Source organism: Acanthisitta chloris, unplaced genomic scaffold, assembly GCF_000695815.1.
Source record: "Acanthisitta chloris isolate BGI_N310 unplaced genomic scaffold, ASM69581v1 scaffold1778, whole genome shotgun sequence".
In the NCBI taxonomy this organism is placed as follows: Eukaryota; Metazoa; Chordata; class Aves; order Passeriformes; family Acanthisittidae; genus Acanthisitta; species Acanthisitta chloris.
The window spans coordinates 26,164-47,558 of NW_008686250.1; the positions used below are offsets into that span (position 1 = coordinate 26,164).

At 36.5% G+C, this 21,395-nt stretch overlaps 1 protein-coding gene across 1 annotated transcript in view; it reads right to left on the reverse strand.

Moving 5' to 3' along the window:
- The window catches only part of LOC103807306 (ephrin type-A receptor 6-like), a gene marked incomplete at both ends in the record, with an annotated part of 47,581 nt that overhangs the window by 19,480 nt on the left and 6,706 nt on the right, over positions 1-21,395 (reverse strand). Inside the window, one exon of the mRNA XM_009080034.1 lies at positions 8,733-8,855. Coding sequence (XP_009078282.1) covers positions 8,733-8,855 — 123 coding nt within the window. The remainder of the gene's footprint in view (positions 1-8,732; positions 8,856-21,395) is intronic.

Consider the following 21,395-nt stretch of genomic DNA (forward strand, 5'->3'; position numbering starts at 1 on the left):
CAGAGATAAAAAATAAACACCTTCATCATAAGGGCAAGATGGCTTATCAGAATTCAGCAGTACAGATGGAGGAGAGCAAGAGCTGCTGTGTCGTACACCAGTTCTGAAAGCTGCTGTGTAAACTGTTCTAAGTACATCTAATGCATCTCATTTGAAAGCCTTACAGTATTTTTCTAGTACTAACCTACAAGTAGATAAATCCATGCTACATATGGTGAAAAGAGAAGATGAGGTAAAGTGACTTGGCCGAGGTATCAAAAAAATAAGTCCTCAGTCTGCAAGGGACTGTATCTGCAAACAGTATGCACAAAGAGGGCTTGGCACTGTCTTCAAGTTCCCCTGATCCTCAGAGGGCAGTGTGCCAGCCTGGGCCCTTGGGATGAACTAATGTACCTTAAAATATAATCTGAAATATGACTGTTGCCCAACAAGTTCCACAGATCATTACAACAGCTGATGTTTGCATCAGAGATGACAAAATCACAAGTCAGAAGAATGAACAATGCTCAAGGATTCAATATTTGACCATCCTATCTCAAATCTTTGGAGATATCATCTCATTTTAAATGAAGAAATCACAGCACTAAAGCCTGCCTTTATCTGTGTGTAAGTAGGAGGGAGAAGGTAGACTAGTTTCTTTACAAGAATAGGTAATTTGTTAATGACCAGCCACAAAAATTTCGGCTGCTGTTTTAATTTAACTACATTCTGGGGGAAAAAAAACCCAATAACTTGTTAATAGAACTGATTCTGGTATAGGATTTATATTGCCTGAAATTTGACTTAGAACCCTAAAAATTCTAGCACTTTCCTTTAGCACTGAAGCAAAGAATAAGAAAAAAAACATAATAAATAATGGATTTTGTTCATATTCAGTTTTCTCCCATTGGATTAACCAAAACAATTCACCTCATCTTTTTTATACTTGAATTTGAGTATATTCTGCTTAATCTAATGACATTTCACCCTTTAGTTACTCAGTATTCATACCAATCTACATCTACTTGTGGAAAGAGCAAGAGATGTTCTTTGGTTCAAAATTAGACCACAGAGTCTAACTGCATCAAGGATCACTTGCCCTGTTGACCCCAGAGCATGTAAAGGAATTTAAACGATGTGAAGTTGGTGTATCAGGAGCTTCAGGACTTTATCAGTATTCAGTATACCATGATATCTGACAAGTATTTATGGAACACAACAAACAAATCTTACTTAATCTCTATTGTGAATTTACCTATTATCATAGGTGTGTTATACTTAGAAGTTGTAAGCTACAACATACATTTGAAAATGAGTAAAATCTTAAAAGAGCATACATAAGGATGCAGTGAAACATATTTTTGTGCTTTCATAAGCCTAATGACATGGTTAAGGTATTGTTTTAACCCTATTCTAAAATGTCAGGGCATTTTTTGTTTATTCAATACTATGTCTGATTGTGAGCTTTGTAAGATGCTGATATGTCTTGCACATTAGGATATCCTTTGTGTATTTTTTCCATTTACTATTTGAGCACACGTGTTTTGTCCTATTTCCCTTTAGGCTACAAAAAGTTTAAACTTCTGAGATATTTCTGAGCTATACAAAACTGATGAGCTACCACTCTTCCTTCATGAGCAAGGCATCATTTCTCATCTCCAGAAGTATTGGAGGCCACATAGCAACAATCCTGAAGCTTCTGAAACCCACAAAGGAAGCTTTGGTTGTAATGTGTGGGTTGCTAAATCCAAAATTAAGAAAACAAAGCATCCGGAGTCAGGACTCCAACAAATACATTATGCACTGGACCTAACATTGTGACATTTTTGTGATCTTATGTGTTTTTTTCTAACTTCTCTTTGAGAGTTTGTACCTTCAGGACATGAAGTCACACATTCTTAAGCTTCTCCCTTCAACTATTGATTCTGACCATGTGCAAAAGTCAGGAGTTAAAATGAAGATGGGTCAAGCAGCAAACTTTAGATGCAGAGGGTTTTAGGCAACTATATACATCTCGAAGAAATAAGAAATATACGGAAACCCAGTGACACATGAAGAAGAAAACCAAAAGCATTCATCTCCCATAACTTAATTCCCATAACTGCAGATATCTCCATAGCTAGCAGCAGTGATTTTTTTTTTCTGAGAAAGACAAAGGCATTTCAAGAGAAGAAGTAAAATTTTCCTGTGTGTCACAAACAGGTCATGTTGATAGACAGAGTTGTCTAGTCTTCACCAACTGCACAATCCACCTAAAATGTCTTTTTAAACACCATTGTGTAAAATCCAGACTTAGGAAGATTATTTGCCATACTCGGTATTGGGGCCAGGGAATGGGACTTCAGCAAATTGCTAATGATAAAGGTACACTGGCTTCCTACCTAAAAAAAGACCACAAAAACTTACACATTATTCAAGTTAACTATTTCCCCTGTCTCCCATCTCACAAAAACTAAATCTTTTAAATCTTTTAATGCTTTTAAATCCAATGCTTTACTGCTAGGCTAAAAAGGGAGTTCAGATTTTTTTCCTCTCCTCTTGAAACAAAGGATAGTTGTGTGTAGCTTATTTACAAATACATTTCTGTGTGTATCCATGAGGCTCCTCCTGTTCTCTTCATAACTTTCTGCTCCATTTAGTAATGAACCTCAACTTGCTTCAATTCACAAGCTTGTTACAATAAATGTACACATTTTCTGTGGTCAGATTTTTAAAAATATGCAATAGTAGTGTATATTATGCAAAAATTACCAGATATGAAAATAATTTTTTCTGAACTTCTAGGACTTAAATCTTCAGAATTGTTAACGATGACCATCTGAGCATAAAATGAGCTATTTAGCAAGGGTGGGGAATGAAGATCTACTTTATCAGATCCTGCACTCAGAGCTCGATCCCAGTTCTACACTTCAAGCTAAAACCCAACTTGAGCAGCACAACAAATGTTTCTCTCAGTATTCATACTACTTACTGCTCATCCTTATTTTGGTTCTGAAGTACTTGCTGCCTGCCTAATGGAAAAGTCCATATACATTTGAACTTCTATTCTCAGCAAATACATGCTGTTATGCATTAGTTGTAGGGTTTATAGGTTAGACATGCCAGTGAAACAGGATGAAAGAATAAACTGGAAGGGTGATTTGTCTCAGGTATCCTAGAAAATGCATATGCGATAGAAGAATCAATTCGTTAGTCACTGAGAAAGGATTAGCAATTTTCATTTAACAACAAATACAGTAGTGTAGGTGCTGGAATTCAGAGTAGGGAAAAATGCATTAACTGGGAAAAAATATTTTCTTTTCTCATTATTGGAGCACCATAATTATAGTTGAATTTCACTATGTACAATTGCTCCTTGATGGTTCTTGTTGAGTAATTTCATTCAATAAGGGTCTGTCAACACAATTTGCTTTCAAATGCCAGATTGCACAATATCAAGAATAATGGGCTTACTCAGGTGCACTTGGAAATTGTAATAAAATATTAATTTTGGGAAAAGAAAACTGCTAATCATTTGGTTTAGTACTCTACAGTTATGTATGAGTTTTTTGAGAAGCTCCCTGTAATAAATGTGAACATAACAAACAGCCCTAGATAACCAGGCAGTAAAACACTAAAAAGGGGATACATATCCTCTGTATAACATACTTTATGTGGGAGAGGAGTCCTGTCATTACCTTGTGCAAGATAGTAGTGAGAACTGTCCTGTATCACTGCTAAGTTTCTAGGAAGTAAGTTCATCCTCATTTTTTGCATATAATATACTTTTAGAGGTTCACAGGAGTAGATTGTTTTATCAAGTCTAATTTCTTTCCTTTCATTTTCCCTAAAATGTAAAAGAGCTGGATAATTAGCCACTGCGAAATAAGTGGTAGGGAATAACCAATGCTCATACTTCGTTAAAGAAGTCACATCAAAATGAAGCTTCAGAGAATGAAGCTGTGTGAATGAAATAGAGGTCAATGGTCCAGGTGCTGACTACATGGGGAGATCAGAGCAAGCAAATTGCAGCACTGATGCTCATAGGAAGGTATGTATTACAAGAATAATTTTGATGGGTTTTTCCCCCTTTTGTGCAAATGTAGTTTGAATGCTGAGCAGTATGAAGAGGGTCTATGAAGTTCGCTTAACAGGAACTTTTCCATAGTTTCTCATAGCCTGACACCCATCTCTAGCTCTTGTCAACAGAAAAACTCAGGAAAGGAGTTTAGCTTGAAAGGAACAGTAGGAGAGACATTTGCTTTCCCTCCCTTCCTTTCCAGCTCAGCAAGCTTAACAATCTGCCTGGTTCTTCAAAGACAGCAGCATACCGTGAAGTTTTTTATCCTTAACTTCTACCAGAGCACATGGGTAGTCATTTACACAACAAACCCTTTACACATCACTTTAATCAAGAGCTGCAAGAGTGCACAGCAAATAGTAACCTAGGAATTTCCCCAAAATGGAGCAAAGAACGGTGTACTTAGTTTGGAGGAGCTGGAATTTGAAGAAAGAGATGCAGCACTGGCAATTTAGTTGTTTGTTTTTCCACATGTGTGTATGTTTGTGTGTGTGTATGTGCAATTAAGAAGGAAGGGGTAAGCTTCCACAGCTTGTGCCATTGTAAATATGATGAGGAGTATACTGCTAATTTAATACATGCAAGGATAACACTTGAGAATTATGTGAGTCCATCTGTCATTGTACACCTACCTCACCTTAGCCATGTGAATTTGTACTACTAACGGGTGGGGTAACTAGAAACTAAGTAATTTGTGGCATAAACAATAGTTAAATCAAAAGGAAACTATTGCCTGGAAATGGGCTTGTATTTGCAAAAATCTAGGATAGATATTTGGAGGTCTGCTGAAAGCTTTGCTTCTAGTGAAATGGCTGTATAACAGCAACAGACTTTTGATGTAACTAATGAATATAAGCACTATTGCATTAGCAGTATGTTTGGGCTTAACATTTGAGGCAATCTGTGCAGAAAGATGTAATACTTCATCCCAGCAGCATAAATTAATCTTTAAATTGGCTAAATGAGGATACCTTTTACACATGGGAACCTCTGCACAGTGCAGAAGGAGACACCAAATTACACAAAACTGAACATCAGCTGTCGGTGCAATGGTAGAATACACTCCCCTCAACTACTGACTGAAAAACAGAAAGGGAAAAAGGAAACCAACAGCTACACTGCCCTGACAGGCTGTTTTCCAGATATTTATAGCAGGCTTTCCAGTTTAGCTGCAGATACTTATTTATAGCAGGCTTTCCAGTTTAGCTCTGTGTTTCATTAAAACATCAGTGGTGAATTTTGTAAAAAAAGATGTAAAAGCATTTTGGTTTTAGTAAGGAATACATCTTCTGAGTATTTTGAAGTGAATCTGCCACTTAGCTTGACTTAAAGGTTTTGGTAAATAAAAACTGTCTCATTATCTTTGTTCCCAATGACCCTAATAGCAGAATAATGCCAGCACTTTAAGTCACCCATGTAGTTAAATTAACTGAAATCTTACACATAAGCAATATGTGAAGCAATTAGGTTATAATCCAGCAGTTATTAAATGTTAAGTACTTCTGTTAGGCTTACAAAAGCTACTGCCCAACATAAGGCCAACATCTCAGATAATGGAGGTGGGGTCAGTGTGCTACCAAAGGCAGCAATCAAATGTGCTGCCCTCCAGTACCAACACACAAACAGCAATCCTCTCACTCTTAATGGGAGAGGGCAAGCCTTGGACACAGCACCAACACTGCAGTAGGTAGTTGATTTTGCCTGCCTATTGCTGTTCTAACAGCCAAAGGTTCCATGCTAATATAGATATCACTGCTTAAATACCTTCTTGGAGCACTGTTGCTTTGGGTGTCTCTGTTCCAGAAAAGAGGTCAGGTGCTCAGTGCCGTGTTTTTCAATATAAAGGAACAAAGAGTACATCCTTTCTCTCTTTGTACTAAAATGATTAAACGGATTCAATGATTAATGTATATTTTCCACGGAATCATGCACAGTAAGAGATTCAATCCTGAGTCTCTTCTATTCAGAGCAGTACTCCCTTGTACAGATTTGTTTGGTTTTTTGGACAAAGATGCAGTAAATGTGTGGGGGGTTTTGTTCACATTTAAAGTAAAGCTGGTTTTAGCAATTTACAGAGTTTTAACGAAATGGAAATTGCGTCCTCTGGTCGTCTCTGATACATGGGAGGCAATTCAGAATTAAGATTGTGCTTAATATAAATACAAAGGCGATACAGTAAAAAGGGGAGAGTTAAATAGCAGCACTATAGGCAAGATATTTAGGATAGCTCTGTTAACAATGATTTCTGACTTGCACTGCAGTTTCAAGCCACCTGACCCCACACATGCACTCTCTCTCAAAGGAACACATCTTGTCCATTGGATTTATCACAGTTCTTCACTGGTTTTCAGCTACCTGACAGTCCTCACTTTCCAGAAGGTTGGAGTCTCTCCCTTTCTGTGGGGTTGCTGCTTGGCTTGTTTTTTGTTGCTGACATGATCAAACAAAAACATTAATTTTCATTAACTTGCTAGGGTATATGTTACACATCATGTACCTGCATTTCTATTTTTCCTGTTTTTAATATTTCATCAGATTGAATCAGAATTATTAGTAAAAGACATTTAATAGCAAGACATTATGAACATATTTTATAAAAAAAACCCCATCACATTTAAGAGTTCCAATTGAAGTCCAAAAAAGTGTGATAAAAAGCCTTACAAGGACTCAGAAAATAATGGTCCTGAGGACCTTATAATAGAAACTTGTAGGTAGGGAAGAAGTCAGTTCATGAGTGCAGTTAGGCCATTTGGGATTTAATAGAATCAGCGGGGTGCTGTACACAACACTATGTTCAAAACAGGGTATTTTATGGGGCCTTGAGTACTTCCTCTTCAACAGAGTTGTTTGGTTACAGATACCATCTCACCATGATGCTGACTGCCAAAATACCTAAGGGCTATTAAATACTTTGAGATGTCCCATGGAGAAAAAAAAATGCAAAGTATTTTACAAACTGTTGACAAAAGACACCCAAACAGTCATAAGAAAAGATATCAGAGCTGCTGAGAAGCTTCTATTCAAAGACAGAAAGTAAACGAAGAAATAATAGCACTTTAAGAAGAGTAAGAATCATCTTGTATTAGTGAGGCCTAGAATTACTGCAATAGATAAAATAGAGCACAGAGAAGTAGAACAGTTTCTTTTGTATAGCAAGCCAAAACCATGCAATTTTTCCATTTTCTTCCTACTTTTACAATAAGACATTTTTTCCTGTTTAAGAAAAACTTTAGGCAACATTACAGATGAGATATCTGGAAAGGATACAAGTGTGACATTAGCCCATGTACAGATAGATTCATTTAACATAGAAATACTTAGTTTGGAAAGGAACAGAAGGGATCTCTGATTCAGTTGTGAGTATAATTAAGATACATATATTTATTCTTCATTTATTACTTTTGATGGAAGATGGTGTTTGATGGCTACAGAAGAGAATGAATAACACATATAGCCTTTCTTGGAAAGGATGTCTCTAACCTGTCCTTCTGTCCTGTTTCAGGCCATTATGTGAGAGCAGCATGTTTACCTGGCATGGGGTTATCATTCTTGGCCTACACTCAATCTTATGCCAGCTGAGGTCCCTTGTGCCATCATGCAGCTGTGCCTCTGCTGGGGACCTTGCCAGAGGCAGTGCATAAGGCCTTGCTGGCAACACAAGCACTGAGTTTTCTCACTCATTTAAAGAGAATTCTAGGAGCTCAAATCATGATAAAAGTTATATATATATATATATAAAGGTTTTATTGAGAAATGCATTGCAACTACAAAAGCATACAAAGGATTTAAACACTATCAATACATAATTAAATTTTCCCTTTCCAAATTTGTTTTGCTTTCATATTTTAGCAAGGGAATGTAAATTTTTAGGGAAGAATCATAGAGTCACATAAATTCTGAGATTTTATAGTGTAATTTTTAAAGTTATCTTGCCCAGATGCACATGAACATGCTTCTTGAAATGGATGACTAGAGAATACCAGGACTTTTCTTCCAATATTCAGGTTGGGTACTTGACTACAGGTCAGTTTCCTCACAATTTCTTCTATACACTGATCCAGGAAAATGGTTAGTTCCCAAAATGTAATTATCTTTTCCATTTTCCTTCAGTAAAAGGTTTTATTGAGAGATGCATTGCAACTACAAAAGTATAAAAAGGATTTAAACACTATCAATACATAAATATAAAGGTTTTATTGAGAAATGCATTGCAACTACAAAAGCATACAAAGGATTTAAACACTATCAATACATAATTAAAATTTCCCTTTCCAAATTTGTTTTGCTTTCATATTTTAGCAAGGGAATGTAAATTTTTAGGGAAGAATCATAGAGTCACATAAATTCTGAGATTTTATAGTGTAATTTTTAAAGTTATCTTGCCCAGATGCACATGAACATGCTTCTTGAAATGGATGACTAGAGAATACCAGGACTTTTCTTCCAATATTCAGGTTGGGTACTTGACTACAGGTCAGTTTCCTCACAATTTCTTCTATACACTGATCCAGGAAAATGGTTAGTTCCCAAAATGTAATTATCTTTTCCATTTTCCTTCAGTTTGGCTTTTTATTGGAAGAGACATCTAATCTGCTTGTCTGACCAATACTAAATTTTATTTCCCTAAGATGTGTGGAGTGATGGGGCAGAGTGAAGGGAAAAACTGATGTGGGAAATAGGCTGGAATACCTACCAGAGGAAATGCTGGGGGGTAAAGATCCACCCCCTGACACTGGATGTGAGGCCAGGATGCTATTTAAAAATCCCGCCCTCAGGAATCTCGAAAGAGACTTCACCCCAATGGTCGGGAAGGATCCTTTCAAAGAGATAAAAATTATCATTAATCAAATGACTTGTTCTTTGACTGACAAAAGAAGTCGACTGTTTAAAAGAAAGAACAACCAAATCTCTGCAGAGTTAACAGTGGTTTCACTGGAACAGATCTCATAAAAAGCAGTTAGAAGTCTTTGTTTGCTTTTTAACTGTCATACAATACACAGCTTTAACCAGAAAAAGATTGTTTTTGGCACAGTTTGCAAATGGAGAATTCCAGCACTTCTAGGAGGAATGGAAAAATTTGGTATTTCAGCAGCAAGTTACAACTATGGGATATTTATAATGCATTCCAAATGACTCTACCATGGAGCCATTTGAACAATTTTGTGTACATATCAAAGACAGACCTGTAGAAGTGAAGTTGTACCAGCAAAGCTGTTTTATATTAGTATTCTAAGGCCACCTGACAAACCACCTGACAAAAGTCATGTCGGGCAAGGGGAAAAGGGGAACTAGAATTTGCATCTGCCCCGTGTCAGGGCAGCCACATCAGTCAGAGCTTCTGTCACTTCTTCCAACAGCTGTCAATATGTTGATACAGACAAAACCCAGGAGTACAAACTGACCCCTTGTTTGCTCTCACCAGAAGCTTAAGACATTTATGCGTTCAGTATAATAAACTGTGTATTCTCATTGACTACATGTACAATTTTATTTCTGGAAACAATGATTATCTCATCCACCTCTTTTAAAATAAGTACTGTGACATATCTACTGTAGTGATGATAAATGAAGACTCTTTTGCATTTGATCCACTGTTTCAACTTTCAGCATATGTACAGAGATCTGGAGACATCAATTCAACTAGCTCATGTTAGTGCTCAGTGAATGGCAGCACCAAAGATGGATCTGATATGAGACCTCTGTGCATCTTACTTAAAAGCACAGAGTCAAGATTGTCCCACCTGGAAATAAATTTACATTGGCAACCAGAATAATCTGTGTATCTTTGCAAGCACATCAAGTTAGCATCCCATTGGAGACTAATTTGTGTGTCTTTGCAAGCACATCAAGTTAGCATCCATCCAAAATTTAGGCAATGGAAAGTTTGTTTTCATCATCTTGCCGGTATTTCATAGCTGTTCTTTAAAGAGACAAAAAGCATCTTGATATTTTTACACAATAAGAAAAATAAATGGTCTTCTTAGAATTAATTCAAGAGTTGGGATTTTTTTTAACTAATCTAATTTGTGTGTCTTTGCAAGCACATCAAGTTAGCATCCATCCAAAATTTAGGCAATGGAAAGTTTGTTTTCATCATCTTGCCGGTATTTCATAGCTGTTCTTTAAAGAGACAAAAAGCATCTTGATATTTTTACACAATAAGAAAAATAAATGGTCTTCTTAGAATTAATTCAAGAGTTGGGATTTTTTTTAACTAATAAAAATATAGTGAGGAAAATTTACTCTCAAAACACATATGTATTTGCTGAATTTAAAGTAGCCTAAGAGAGCTTTGAATTTTTCACTTTTATTTTCAAGCAAGAGTTCTATTGTTTCTCCTCAATAAACTTGTCCTTTAAGTTTGTTAATTAACATGCTGCAGTCTGTGGAAAAAGAATTCATTTAATTAGCGTTCTAGATTGCAGTATTTTTATATCTGCTGGCTAAAGATAAGGCATGAAAGTTTTCCCTCTGGCCACCTCAGAGAAGTCTTTTGCATTCCTGTAAGTGTTTCAAGATTCCATAGCTTTCGTTTTAAAATATTTGCAGAAGTGATCACAAGAGACAGTACAGAATGCAATATACAGAAACTCAGTTTTAAATTGTAAAATTGTTCCATTAACTCTAAGATGTTTGGTACTAAACAGCATTTTAAAACATAAAAGCTAAATAATGAACACACAAAGACTTCCCAAATATATTGTTGCTTCTCTGTTTCAAAATATGAATTATACCAACCATAAAGTAGAGCCACTGTGAGTCACATGCCATATGTACAGACCTTCAGAAAAGCCAAACAGCTCCAGCTTCACCATCAACATTTTCCTCTATTTAAATGCTGTTAAATGACAAACAACTCAGGTTTCTTAGCAGTCTTACAATAAGTTACTTTGTTGGAGGAGGTAATGAAGACAACTCCAAATTTATTTCAGTTATTGTACATATTCAGAAATGAAACCAAGGAGCAACAAATTTTAGAGCAATTAAATCTGTGAATATTAAGAAGAGAGCTAGAGGGCTGAAATTAATGAGGTCTTATAAGCAGCAAATAACTAAAATAATATATATGAATAATGGTTTTCTCTCATACTTAAAAGTTAGGATTCAGTTGCTTAGTGGAAATGCTTTGTGTCATTTGAGATATTCTAGAAAATCTGAGACATTCACATTTGAGGGGCAGACTAGACATGATTGACACTGTTTGAAAATGGCAGTAAGAGGAAAAATGGCACTTGTGTATCTAAAAGTAGGCACCTAGTGTCATTTTAGCCAACTGAATCCCATCCAAACAATCCACTGTCAACTCAGAAATGTCTCTGATTAAACAGAACACAGAGCTACAAGAACAAGACCCCATTTAGACTCTTCTAGAAGTCTACAAACAGCTTCTGAAAAGGACAAGGTTGGTAACATTCATCCCTGATTGGTATCAGGTGCTTTTGGTTTTATCACCTGCACAATGTGAACAGGGTTTGAGACTCGATTACATGACTTTATATGTGGAAGTCGATTATAATTTCAGCTAAAGAAAATTAATTTTTGTTAAGTCACATCATTCAGCACAGAAGGACAGAGGTTTGGCAAAAGCTTTGGGCATTTACAATAGTTTAGAATCCTACTAAAAATTTCACTTGTTTTGCATAAACATTGGTGAAATAGTTGAAAGAATCACACAGAATCACAGCCACAGACAGGGTAAGGTTTGGAGGGACCACTGGAGGCCATCTAGTTAACTGAATTTCTTAAGGAATGACATTCTGCCAATTTACATCTAGCCTACTGCTTTACACTCGTTCTGTTGTTTTGTGTAAAAATGAACACTCACTTTTCTAGAGTACACTTAACGTTTTAGTGTAAGGTCTTACTTGTTCTAAAATGGGAAAAGGAGGCATGAATATTAAGCCATGATTCCTCAGTGCCCTGAAATACAGTTGTTATTTAGCAGCTTACAGCCATGGATTTATTGAGGGAAATAACCCCCAACCTCCCCCCACTCCATAGTGGGGAGATCTGAACATTATGCCACCTTAACATGGGAAACCACATTAGTTACAGATATGCATTGGAAAAGTGCATTGAAACTGTAAAAATATATGGCAATACTCTGAATAGCTGACAGTTCATGAAGTATACACCATTTACTGAGTCCTGTGATACCAATTTATAACTCTGTGTAAATTCTTCTGTTTCACAATAATTACAGCTAAGTGCCTGTGCTCAGAGGCAGTGGGGGAGTGCTGAATCAATTAGCCTGCCTTCCACCTTCAGCTGTTGTTCCAAGGGGAATATCATCCCACAAATTGTAGAATTTGATAGGGAAATCACTGGTATAGCATCCTAAACTGGCATGGTTTTAGTAGCTTATTATCACACTGAGCAGAAGGGCAGAAGTAGAGGGCTGGGTAAAGGAAACCCATATGCTTAGCTCAGCTCCAGAGAACATACACTAATTCACAGGCATTTATTAGCACGGGGATGGCATGGCCAGCCAGGAGGAACAGCCATTTGTCCTCACACTGCAGGGACATCCCACAGTCTCAGGCTGGTGACAAAACTGTGCTGAAGAGTCCTATAAAGAAGAGAAAGTCCTGCCACACAGCACAACAATAGTAATGGATGGATGGATGGATGGATGGGTGGGTGGATGGGTGGGTGGATGGATGGAGAGAATGGCACCAAGCACACATGGTGCAACACTGGTAGACACAATAGATTAGAGTGAAACACACAATGTTTGGATAGGTGGTAGAGGAGCCCTTGTGGGCTATAGTAAAAGCACTTAAAAGCAACTAACATGCACTTCAAAACTCTCAGGGATTGAGAAAGCTGAGAAAACTTAAATTGACCTATTATTTTTGCTACTGAAACTTTTCAGAAACTTTCCCACTAGTTTTGCTCTCCTATGCAATATAGCGTCAGCACAGTGCTGGCTGTCCTCAAGGGCCTGCATTCCATTGATATTTGTTTCTATATAGCCAGTTGTCTTGATGATTTTCACACAAGGATTGCAAAACACAGCTAAGAGAACAGTCTTAGGAACTCTGCAGATGAAGGCTTTGGAGAAGGGAGTCAAAGGGCTATAATGAGCTTTTGCATTCCATTTGTCAGGAACCAATTGGCTGTTTTCCCTCCTCATGCAAACAGGACTGAACATTTCATAACGAAGTACTGGAGGTCAGAATGCAGAAAGAGTTTTCCTGCTTCTGCATAGGGGAATTATCCAGAGTTATCACAATGTCTGGGAGAAGGCTGATTCTGTTACAAGCACCTTCCATTCTAAAATAAAACCTGCTTTTTATTGTTACTAGTGTTTCCTCGGGGAAGCTAAATGAAGGGTTAGAGCAATTTTTCCAAAATTATTTGTAACATATCCATTATGGAAACTACTGAAAATTGGTTGACTTTTCTCTCACATGATTTTATTGATTTATCCTTCCTAGATCACCAGGAATTGCACATTACTTCATAATCTTTTATGGAGGAACATATGGAATGTTTTTATAAGGAACAGCTTTATAAAATTGGAAATTTTAATGTCAGATTACGATTTGTAGACTGTTCAATAGGTTTGACTTGGAATGGAGAGAAAAAAAAGAACAGAAGCAGGGCTAAAATTTATCCTTGATGAATTTGTTGGATCCTGTTTTCAGTATATTTAGAAAACATGGATCTATACAATTAATTTTAACAGTTCTGAATGCACTAATCTGGAGATTAGTACTTAGACTTAAGGTTTAAGCAGCCATCTGCAGTGAAGTACACTAATGTACATCAGTGAACTTCAGTCTGTACCTGGAATGTGTATTACAGAACATATGAGGCAACTTTAGTGTTAACTCTTCCTCCTTTTCTGCCTCTACCAGTAGGCTAAGGGAGACTTAGTTCTGCCTTTGTTTGGTCTAGGATGGGGGACAGAGACATTGCCATGACACAGGTACTGCTGGAGTTGTGGCTGTCTTGTGGAAATAAATATTAAACAAACCCAGAGGTTTGCCTCTTTTAGTATCAAAACAATGTTTTTGGGAGAAGCACCCCAACAGATGGGTTTGTGTGTCTGAAAACATTTCTGTTTTCTTCTCCAGTGACAATAATTAATAATAATTACAAAAGGACCGATTTTCTACAAATGCTGCTTTGCTAATTTTCACGGTGAGGTTTTTGAATGACATCACAGAAGGTAGTTCAGGATTATTTATTCCCATGCTTTCTGGGTCTAATCTTCAGTTTGATTTTTAACTCTGAATTTCCTTAATTTTATTGGGTTGGAAATAATTAAGCATTAGCATGTTTTGGCCTCATTTCTGAGAAGTAGAGCATTATAACCCATTTCTTGGTGAAAACATTTTGAAAGACCTGCTCTTCTATATCAAGTCTCTTCAGCTCTGCTCTAGATTTAAATTTATGAGGTCTGTCTGGAAACATGAAAAATATAAACCCTTTGCAAGGCAAAGCTACTGTTAGGTCTCCAACCCTGATGGGTTTAACCTTGAGATCCTTGTGAAAGACAATGCTTTCCTACAAACCTGAAGTGCTGGAGTTCTCTTATTTCTTGACTGGCAGATGGGATTAAATCCAGAGTTAGGAATATTTACATAGAATAAGATTTTTTTAGAAAACCCCGATTATACACGTTTTGGCTTTACTTATGACTTCTCTGGGCCAAAAAGCAAATGCTGAAAGGAACTTACAATTCCTAAGGAGGAACTGATGTAGGTGACAGAATATTTGGGGAGAACACTAACAACTATTTTAATTTCCTTTGCTCCTTCTAGACAAACAGGCAATTTGGAGAGGGGGGAAAAATGAGGGAACTGCTTGAAAAGAGTTCAACAAACACTATAGCTGCTTGTTTTGTGAGATGTTAAATGCCAAAGCACACTGAAGTTCTGTTTGCTGAGAAGAATGGTGTGACAACATTAATATGATTAAGGCTTTTACCAGCAATAACAACTGTTGTGTTGAATCATCTTTGTAGTCTTAATGGACTAGTAATTGGAAATACCATGCTTCTGTAATAGGATAAAATAATCTGTGTATGTTTAAGCTGTCTATTAAATAAGCATTTTTCAGTCAGTGCTTAAACTGAAAATAGCTGTAGCACAATGCTAAACAAGAACTCTGAAATCTTTACGTATTTCTAGTTATGTACGATACCCAGAACACTATTACAAGCACTGTATGCTGTACATTTGGCTTTCATTATCATGCATGTACTGTAAAATTAGCTGAAAACAAAATACTTTAAAATTACAGTTTTTGTGATAGAAAAAGCAAAGCCTGCAATCTCGGCCAAAGAATTTGTGATTCATTTTGTATACATCATGATTACAGGGAATTATTAATCCATTAATAATTAGCAATATGAATTCCATTTCAGTCATCCTTTGGTCACCCGGTTTTTGTGATTTTGGAAGGAAAAAATCCTAGGTAACATCTGAGCATTCCTATCATATGGAATTACTCATCCTTTAAGACAGGAACCTCCTATGTGAAATGTTGATGGGGTCTTATAAATGGGATGGTTAAGAAGTTCCAGAGGCTTTTAAATCTTTATCTGTCCACTTTCACAGTATTTCCATAAAAAGAGAGAGCTTAGGCTTTAATTTTGTACTTCATGTTTAAAAATTTTGAGTTTTAAGTATTAATTTGAGTGAGATATTCCATGGGTGACATCTGAAGATGAATGTATTCATGCAGCATGCTGTACATTCTGCAGTTCTGCAATAACAGATCTGTTTTTCTCCTCTTTTATCCTTGCTAGCCTGTAACAGTATGAACAAGGAGATAAATGGTCTCCACTTTTAGATAGTAATTAGTATCACTGAAAAAGGCTTACTGGTTTTGGTTAAGAAAAACACTTGGGGCTGAGGTTCCAAAGAGTCAATTGACAAAACATTATTTTTTGTTAAACAAATGTAGAGTATAAGTTGAGAGTGAGGATTCCTTTCATTAGTCCCATTCACACCATTCACAATTCACTAATATCAATGAAATTAAGCACAGGTTTGATTTTTTCTTGGTTACAAACACCAAGTGACCTCCTCAAACAAGTGATGCCAAGATTAGAAGTGTGAACATCACTATCACTACGACAATTGTGACCTTGAATGAAATCTCCGATTACAAGTGTATTATATACTGGTTTACATCTACAAATCTACACACTAGATAGAAAACTCTCTTTGCCTAGGGTCAGTGAAGGTGTCTCAGCCCATGCCTGATAAACCAGGTTAGAGGCCAGGTTGTAGGCAGCTCCTGTAGCTATCTGATGGGCTGAGGCATATGGATTGGAATTCTGCTTTCTTTACTGGAAAATCTACTGACCAAAGAGAATTATCTGTGTTTGTTAAATATCTCTTTCTTGGTATCAGTATATTCAGGGGATTTTCTTTCAAGCTCAAAGACCACTTGGTGTTCAATGTGAATACCATGTGGTAAAACCTCTATCTGGTCTTCTTTGTGCTAATTTTTGCAACAGTGATTCTGGCAAGGTGAATATTGGGCAGCCACTGTTTACATATGCCACGAAGTCACATTTTTCAATGCTTATAAAGGCATTCATTGCAAACTGGAAGAAAATTGCCAGTTTTACCTAAAACAGCAAAACTCTTTGTATGCTGAAGAATGTACTCAACTACAGAGGAAAACAGCCGAAAAAGCAAAGAAGAGAGGCTCATTTCCAAAGTGGGTAAATTATTGTCAGTCTAGGGAGTATTCACAAGTTTTTGTTGCTTCAGGAGAAAGGAAATAAATTATGTGAATTCTAGCAACAGTACAGCAGTTTGCTTCAGATTTCTACTATTATGAAAATTCTGTACTATGCTTCTCTAGATGAAATATTGAAATGAAGTCATTATCAGCTAAACTTATTTACTTTCAGATTTTATTCAGCAGAAATTACCTTGTTAAAGTTTAGTAGAAAAATGACAATATTTACTGATTGATGTAGTCATGAATCTATTCTGGAATGTCTGACTGAATATACTTGCCTCTTAAAGTGTGTTGACAGGATTGCCATTTGTGTTTTGTGCTTACATTAAGGACATATTTAAACTGAATACTCTGTAACTTCACACCATCTATTATGGTGCTTTAAAAGAATATACTTTTTTTTCCAAATGGCTTCTCTCTTTCCATTGTATCCCCCTGAACAGCTTTATCATCTACTCCTGATTTATAAGCACTATGTTTATCTGTGAAGAATGTTAAGATTTAAGAAGTAGTATTTTTTGCAAACTGATTTTCCAACCAAAACTTCAGGAGTCTGGAAAGGATCCGAAACAGTTTGCAGCTAAGTTATTTATTCAGCTGGAACCTGAACTATGCATGTATTATGAATCAGAAAGATAATTATAGTCAGTGAAATGGATACAGTGAGACTCTCAGTAGAGAGGAAGTAAAGATATTTGAAGGTCAGAAATATACAAAGAAGATAGTGATGGACTGAGTTAATATATTCTGAATAAACAATTTTACAGATGGAAACTCTATTTAAATGATGGGATTATTTTGTGTGGATGTTGAGGATAGTGCTAGAAGAGTGGTGGAAGCAGAAATAATTTATCTGCCTTGGCTGGAGCTGCAATGCTGAGTGAGATCAGGAAGCAGAATGCACAGGTGTGTGCTCACTGCAAACCCCTGTCATTAAACTTCTCACTTGCTCTCCAGAGCACAACACAGAAAACACATGTCACTTTGCAACAGAACATAACTCAAACAAGTCTGAACAGGTTTTCATTGCATAATATGACTGTTCTGCTTCCAAATTTCAAAGATTTCTCACTAATCACTGAAAATGGTTACTTTCACCAGTTTTTAGTTCTGTGCACTGGAAAATTAATCTGTATGTGGGAAGCCAACTGGCAATATTCCATCCAAGTGCTTTGTTTCCTCTGTGAGTAGGATGTGTCAGCTTTGAGATGAAGAGAAACTTCTGTTCTCTTTCGGTCTCATCCAAAGCATTGCAACTACCATTCTTTATAGCAGTCCTTGTACTAGAAAAAAAAGATGTTGTAAATAACCAAATATTTATTTTCCTTAAATCTAACTCTCATGTTTCTATAAAATACAATATCAGATCATTTATATGAGAAAATTACTAATCTATATTTCAATTCTGCTTCTTTATATGAATCTACTGTTAAAGATATCTCAGGCTTGTTGCCTTCCATTAGAAATTTAGGTGTGAGCTTTTATGCTGTAGTAAATCACAAGACAAACTTTTGAGGCAGATGTTTATATGACAGGCCATGTGTGACATCTGGACAACCAATATCACGATTACCTGATGAACTCACTGTTCCCTAAGGCTGGTGGTATCTCTGTTTTGGGGCGACAGGAGATTGATTCTCAGGCTCTATCTTCCTCAGGTTCAGGTAAATATACAGACCATAACTTGTCCCTATGTGTCAACCTGACAATGCTTTTTCAACTGATTTCTGATGTTGGTCTTGCATGTTTTGTTTCAGCACAAATTTGGTAAAGTGAACTGGTAGGCCTAAACAACATAGAAAAGAAAAACTTACTATTTGATTTCTTACTTATATACCTGCAAACAAATGTAAAATTTAAAGAAATGTGATGCAGAGAAAGGGCACAGCTTTCCTGGAACAGTTTTAATGACTCAAACATTCATCCAGTTAATTAAAGTTCAAGCATAAAAGCTGCTCTGTTTAACTTTGCATATTAGGTGAATTTAGATGTGTTTACACAATGCATTCTCTTATTTATCTTGCAAGGCTGTAACTCAGACAGCTGATAACTAGAACCTGGAAGCATAACATGGTCGAAAGTGCTAACACCAATACTGTTGGTGCATAAAGATTGTCAGAATATACTATGTGTGAAAGAACAGATAACTGTGCTCTGTTTTCAGTAGTGACACAGACATTTATGTTAGTTTTTAAAAGCTATTTAACAATCTCAAGCTAGTTGCTATCTTGTACCTTCTTACTTTAATGAGACATACATTTTCTGAGTTTTGCAGAATTAGTAAGATACATATCTCCATTCTCAGAAACCTAAAAACCATTGGACTAGAGAGGATTAATATTATTTATAACATTCACTGCATTTGAAACCTCCTCTGTAATAAGACTCCAGCATTATTAAATTATTTAGTTGTAATGATTATGGGTTCAATAGCACTCTGCCTCCTGGGTTTCTAAACACTTCATAAATATGTTTGAACTCTATGGACTTAAAAGTCTTTTGCAACCTAAATGATTCTGTGATTCTATGAGTGTGGAAATCCCCACAATAACCTTTTCACACATTAGGCTTATCCAAAGGATCACATAAATGCAAAGAAAACTCTGAGGGTGAACAAGAACTCTTCATGCACAAGAAAACTTTAGGCAACATTAAGATAATATACTGAGAATAACTGCATCAAATCAAAAGCACCAGGGATACATTATTATTTTGATACACTCATGTATGTTTGAATTCAGTTAAGCTAGTAAGAATGGGAGCTGTTTCTTTTTGAAAAGAAACAATGGGGTCTTATCAGTCACCAGGATTATGTCTCCCATCTTTCATCTTGTCACCTCAAGGAGAATCTGTGTTCCTTGGAATCACACGTGGATCTAAACCCAATACCTGTCATGGGACAGAAACACTGAATTATCTCTATTATTTTGATATCTAATCTAGGTTTCTCTCATGTAAGTGCTGTGTTAGTGTAACATCCCAACTCAAATGATCATGAAAAAGGTAAAACTTGCTGTGACAAGGCTTCTACCCTAAGCAAGACACATCTCTCAGCTTATTTTTAAGAACCAACTCTAATGCATGAAAATATAGAGATATATTCCCCTACCTGTAATAGCCTTCCTGGTACAAAGCCTTAACTTATGTCACTGCAGCCTACAGGTAGCTTTATTGCCACTCTTTCATTCTTTAGGTGACTGGTAGTACAAGAACTACAACTGGCAACTAGGAAACTAATGGAAGCACAGAAGAAAGATAGTAAGGAAATTAGTCCAAGGCAATGAGATGTCAGTCCTGACTACATTAAATCACTTAATTTTTGAATTCAAAATTGTACTCTGTGATTTAATTCCTTTTCCTTAGTACATTCCTCAAATTTCCCCAGGAAATATCTGTCAAAACTACTGCACAGTCAGGGTAGTAACAGCTGGAAAACTGTCCTCAGTGGTTCACCATCAGCCTGGAAAGATACAAATAGTATGGTCCAGGGCTTTCGCCACTGTTCTGTTCTCTCCTTAATGACTGCAGTGTTGGAACTAAGAATGTGTTTCTAAATCTGACAAAGATAGCAAAATGGAAGCACTTGGCATGCTAGGGAGAGGTGTGAGAAAACATAGAACAAAATTCTGGAAGACAAAGCAGGTCAATTGAGGTGGCAATAAAGAACAACACAAATACATCCTAGAGGAAAGACTAGACAGCCAACTGTTCCATAGAGGAGGATCTATTGGCAATAATAAATAAAAATAAAACCCAGTAATGGTTGCTGTTGAAAACCACATGTATTTAAAGATCTATAACACCTTTTACATTTAAACCAGCTATTTCCTGCTTGCTAGTGAAAGGTAAGGCTCAGCATCAACTTGAAAGCCATACTTTAGCCATACTTCAGAAAAACCTTCAATTGACTGGAAAGAGTCCAAAGGAAAGCATTAAGAATGACCAAAGGTCTAGCAAACATATACTATGAAGAAAGACTTGACAGAATCTGGGTGATTTACTGAAGACAGTATAATGGTCTACAAATGTAAAATATTGCTGCAAAGAAGAAAGGCACAAACTGTTCCACCACAGGAAGGAAAAAAGTTAATGCCCTTAAGGTGCAGTATAAAAAATATTCAATGCAACACTGTGAAGGTTAAGCATGAGAATAGTTAAAAACTCAGCTGATTGCCCAGGGAGGCTGTAGAATCTTCACCAAGAAAGGTTTCTTAGCACAGGATAGGCAACCATCTATCCAGACTAGTTTAAATATAATTGAATCTGCCTTGAGGCAGGAAGATGGACAAGGTGACTTCACAGTATCCTTCACAGCACAATGCTGATCCATATTCCATGAATTGCAAGATAATGGTTTATTGTTGAAAAACAGTACAAAGTTTATTTTAATTTGGCTTTTAAAAGGACACAACCCTGTTTCAATTTTGAGTGCACTGTACTATTTAACAGTTTGGCTGAAGTTTACCAAGTAATGCTTCTGATCTAATCTGAGTTTGCTGGGCTCCAGACTACAGCAGAAACTTGCTTAGCTATCGTTATCAATTACTCTCAAACTCAGCATATCTTGGTATTAATTTCAGTGAGGCCACCTCACTTCTCAGTAAAGATTTGGCGACAACAAAATTGCAACAGGACTTTACCATAC